At 34.0% G+C, this 4,833-nt stretch overlaps 1 protein-coding gene and 1 long non-coding RNA gene across 2 annotated transcripts; one reads left to right on the top strand and one right to left on the bottom strand.

Annotated features, from left to right (window-relative positions):
• Nucleotides 1-402: 402 nt before the first annotated feature.
• LOC145052059 (uncharacterized) lies at nt 403-3,654 on the bottom strand. Its single transcript, XR_013683956.1, has 2 exons — nt 3,383-3,654; nt 403-3,155 (listed from the first exon to the last, which is right to left on the bottom strand). It is a non-coding gene; the product is annotated as an uncharacterized LOC145052059 (long non-coding RNA).
• On the top strand, nt 877-3,191 carry LOC145052058 (ABC transporter G family member 9-like). Its single transcript, XM_078999868.1, has 4 exons — nt 877-975; nt 1,056-1,851; nt 2,086-2,408; nt 2,513-3,191. The coding sequence occupies exons 1-4, from the start codon at nt 877-879 to the stop codon at nt 3,161-3,163; spliced, it is 1,869 nt and encodes a 622-aa protein (XP_078855994.1). The 3' UTR covers nt 3,164-3,191.
• Nucleotides 3,655-4,833: the final 1,179 nt, after the last annotated feature.

The following is a 4,833-nucleotide window of genomic DNA, read 5'->3' as shown; positions in this document are numbered from 1 at the left end:
AATTAGTAACTCTTTCTTGAGCACCATCCAGAAGATCAATAACTAGAGCCTAAACACATTAAAATCCAAAACTATCATAAAAATTTGGAACATAAAAAGATAAGTTCTAAAAAAACCACAATAACGACAAGATGATTTTAATTTTACCCCTGAGCTGAGATGAGAACTGGAGTATACATGTGAAATTCTATAAAGGAGGTCCATGATTCAAAGTTGTACATACCCAAAGGCAAAGTATTGCTAATTTTGTTCTATGATTTACACCCAATGTGATGGGTCTTGTGACATGGACACGGTTTACCATTTTCAAATACTTACACAACAACAATCTTTCACTTTGTTAACCAATAATTTATGCAATCGTATTTCGTTTTTATCTTTTCCCAATTTATGCAACTTACCTTAACAGAATATTCATTCATATTTCAATCCGTTAAACAAGTTACAAATAAAATGTTACACATTTGATCATAACAAAAACGTGACACTGAATGTCATTTAAAAAAAAAAACATTGCTGAATCAAATACAAACAAACATTCTCTTTCAAAAAAAAAACATTTTGTTTACACAAACAAATATTTCACCCAACACAAACTATCACACCAAATCCTCCCAAATACATGGGAACACATCATAAACGCACATGTCTATTGCATGACTTCCTTCTCCATCTCTATTCTCTTACACCAAATCAAGGGTATGTGCCATAAACCCGCACACCTCTATTGCATGACTTTTATTTCACCTTAATTCGGTTCTCTTACTATATAATACACCAACATACAATTAACGAATCACATGTATGTATGTATGTAAATAACAACATATACCATTTTTTTATTTGTAAATCAGAATTAGGAAAAAAAATATTCAAATGGCAACCCAAATGGTAGATATAGAGGCTCAATCATCAGCTCAAACCTCACCCCCTCCATCAATCTTCAACAAAGTCGATCATCCGGTTACACTAAAGGTTCAATTTTCATCCTTTTTCGAAAAAAAAAAAGTGTTTATATGTTATAAACTTATTATTCCGATTATTTAATTGAACAGTTTCAAGAAGTGGTTTACACCATCAAAAACAAGAAACAAGGATGGATAAAAAGAAAGAAAAACCACGAGCCTACAGAGAAACAGATACTCAAAGGCATAACCGGCATGGTGTTGCCCGGAGAAATGTTAGCCATGTTAGGGCCATCCGGATGTGGAAAAACTACCCTTTTAACTGCATTAGGTGGCCGCCTAGGTGGCAAGCTAGACGGGACCATCACCTACAATGGCAAACCGTTTTCAAGTATCATGAAGCGGTACACCGGTTTTGTCACTCAAGATGACATTCTATATCCTCATTTAACAGTCACCGAAACCCTTGTTTTCACCGCCTTACTCCGCTTGCCTAAAAAGCTCACTACTCAAGAAAAGATCACACATGCGGAAGCGGTGATCGACCAACTTAGGTTAACAAGATGCAAGAATATTATCATCGGTGGGCCGAATTTAAGAGGGGTGTCGGGTGGAGAGAGAAAAAGAGTTAGTATCGGGCAAGAAATGCTTATAAACCCTAGTTTGTTGTTCTTGGATGAGCCAACATCTGGGCTTGATTCAACAACTGCTCAAAGGATTGCTTTGACTTTATGGGAATTAGCAAGAGGCGGAAGAACAATTGTTATGACGATTCATCAACCTTCAAGTAGGCTTTTTTACATGTTTCATAAGGTGTTGTTGTTATCGGAAGGGAATTCGTTGTTTTTTGGTAAAGGATCGGAAGTTATGGATTATTTTAACAGTATTGGATTTTCGCCATTGGTCGCCATGAATCCTTCCGACTTTTTGCTAGATCTTGCAAATGGTATAAACATTGAAAATATTGTTTCATTACAACCCTAGGATAGGAGTCCAACAAAGAACATACTGGCATATTGCCAGGTTCTGAACCTGGCATGACATTTCAGTTCAGGTTCAGAACCTGACAAGTTCATTTTCTGAACGTAACTGTCCCTTGACCGTTGGTGTTGAACATACACATTACCTTTTTTTTTTTAATGAATTTGCATAGTTACTACAAATGTTGTTAATATTTTAGGGATATCGCCGGATAATTCAAGTTATGGGGATCAAAATGCGGTGAAGCAGAAGTTGGTTTTGGCTTATAAGTCGAATCTTGATGAGAAATTAAAAGCTGAAGTAGTAGAATTCAATGATGATGAGAACGATGTTTTAGACAACAAGAAGCATGAACGATGGAGCACGACTTGGTTGCAACAAGTCATGGTTTTACTCAAAAGAGGTGTTAAAGAAAGGAAACATGAATTCTTTTCCACTCTCAAGATCGGTCAGGTTATAGCTGTGTCATTCCTTTGTGGTTTGCTATGGTGGCAATCTGATAAGGCTCACTTACAAGATCAGGTATAAAATATAAATATATACTCTTGTTTGTCATCACTTTTAACTTATAAATAATAATAATAATAATAATAATCTAACATGTTTCTTAATCGAAAACTATGCAGTCAGGATTGCTATTCTTTTACACTGGATTCTGGGGGTTCTTTCCTTTATTTCAAGCAATTTTCACATTCCCTCAAGAAAGGCAAATGCTAGGAAAAGAACGATCTTCAGGAATGTATAGACTTTCATCTTATTTTATATCAAGAACAATAGGAGATCTTCCTATGGAGTTAGTTCTACCAACATTGTTTTGCATCATAACCTACTGGATGGCTGGGCTCAAATCAGATTTTGGAAGTTTTTTGTATGCGCTATTCACACTTCTTTTTAGCGTGTTGGCATCACAAGGGCTAGGGTTAGCCGTAGGAGCACTAGTTATGAACCAAAAATCAGCCACCATTATGGGATCTGTGATCATGTTATCATTCACACTAGCAGGTGGATACTATGTTCAACATGTGCCTGATTTCATATCTTGGATCAAATACATATCCATCAGTCAACATACTTACAAGTTGTTGATAGCTTCACAATATGAGCATGGGCAGACTTACAAATGTGGTAACTTGACGTGTTTGGTTGAGGATTTTCCGGCTATTAAGAGCGTTGGGCTTGATGGGCAAGTGCTATCGGTTGTGGCTTTGGCACTGATGCTGGTGTTATATCGGGTTGTTGCGTATTTGGCTCTCATGAGGATTGGTGTGCCTAAATAACAAACTGAGAATTTATATGAATGAATCAAAAAAGAACTGAGTGAAAGAGAATGAAGAGGTGATTAATCGTAATCTAAAAGTACTATAATAAATTCAACCTTACAGTTCTCAATTTGATACGAACAGGAAGAAAGGGGAAAATTTGATAGTGTTCAAGACTTCGAGTGCAAATTGCTATGCTCATATCCAACATAATTCATAGCCAAAACATACACTTACAGATATTCAAAGCTGCCGTGATGTTCACGCAGGTGGCGGAGCCAATCCGAAGCCGATTGCCTCACGATGATGTCGATCACATCATTAAGCTTTCGCAGCCCTAAAACTTTCACCTCTCGACTTTGATCGATTGCGCTTTCCTCGATCGACTAGAGAAGCAATCGAATTAGGATTTGCGATTTCGTGATGACGATTCCGTTGGATTCAGGATTTGCGAGAGGAAACGAGCCCATGGATTCGATTAACCCTCGTATGTGTATGTGTACGAGAAATTAAATATCTTTTTACCTTTTCTTTCTATATTTATATTTCCGGTGATTACAAGTGTCATATTTATAAAATTAAAAAATCTTGTCATAATTTTAAGTGAATAGAAAGAAAATTAGAAAGAAATTTCATAATTTTACATGTCATATATTTAATTTCTGGATCCTGTTATTCTTAGGTCTGACAATCGTGTCGTGTTCGGGTTGACGTGTCGCGGGTTGACGGGTCAAAATATGACAACCCAAACACGACCCATTTAAATATACAGGTCACGAGTTGGCGGGTCACGGGTTGGCGGGTTTGAAACAGAAACCCATATATGACCCACCAACCCATTTATTTATACCCATTTATCAAATAATTATATCATTTTTTTATAACTTCCAACTTAAAAGAATAACATATCACTTAATTTATAACTTTTATAAAATTTTAAAAATAATTCATCACTTTTTTTTATAACTTGCAATTTGAAATAATAAAACATTACTTCGTTTATAACTTTTACAAATTAAAAAAAATAACTCTATCATTTTTTACGCATGAAGAAAGAGAACTCAATTACACGTACGCCACAATGAATTCATTGCAAATGTTTATGTGCAATAGAATGGGTTACCCTACATATTGAGCGACTAAATATTTATAACATTTTAGTTTTAACGATTAAATATGTATAATAGTTATTATCGTTCTAGTTTTAATGATTAAATATGTATATAATTATTATTGTTTTAGTTTTAATGTTTGAGAATTTAATTGAAACGCTGATTAAGTATTTACGATTGTTTTTTATTTATAATAATATTTGTTTAATATATATATATATATATATATATATATATATATATATATATATATATATATATATATATATATATATATATATATATATATATACATTCAATCTATAGGGGAGGGGATAAAAAAAGAGAATGGGGTGGCCGAATATCTAAACCCTTAATTTCACTATGTGTATGTCTTTTAAATAAGAACCGTTAAAAGATTCCATTTCTGTTTGATGAGTAGATATTCATATAATTATAAAAAATATTAACTTACCCCCTCAACTTTTATAAACTTCATACTATTCAACTCACTTAACAATCAACTTTGTAACATGACTTCTACATTTTCCTTGTACTAGTAATTTTCATATGAAGCAAGTTAAAAATTTCTAGAAA

The sequence above is a fragment of the Lactuca serriola genome, chromosome 5 (genome assembly GCF_051521515.1).
Source record: "Lactuca serriola cultivar US96UC23 chromosome 5, Lser_US96UC23_V15, whole genome shotgun sequence".
NCBI lineage: Eukaryota > Viridiplantae > Streptophyta > Magnoliopsida > Asterales > Asteraceae > Lactuca > Lactuca serriola.
This window is presented reverse-complemented; position numbering and strand designations above follow the sequence as displayed.

What these genes read in the sequence shown, in the direction of transcription:
- LOC145052058 (XM_078999868.1), top strand. Translation starts at nt 877, where the DNA reads ATGGCAACCCAAATGGTAGATATAGAGGCTCAATCATCAGCTCAAACC. An exon ending in TTTGCTAGATCTTGCAAATG is followed by an intron (nt 1,852 to 2,085) that starts GTATAAACATTG and finishes TTAATATTTTAG; the next exon opens with GGATATCGCCGGATAATTCA. An exon ending in AGGCTCACTTACAAGATCAG is followed by an intron (nt 2,409 to 2,512) that starts GTATAAAATATA and finishes AAAACTATGCAG; the next exon opens with TCAGGATTGCTATTCTTTTA.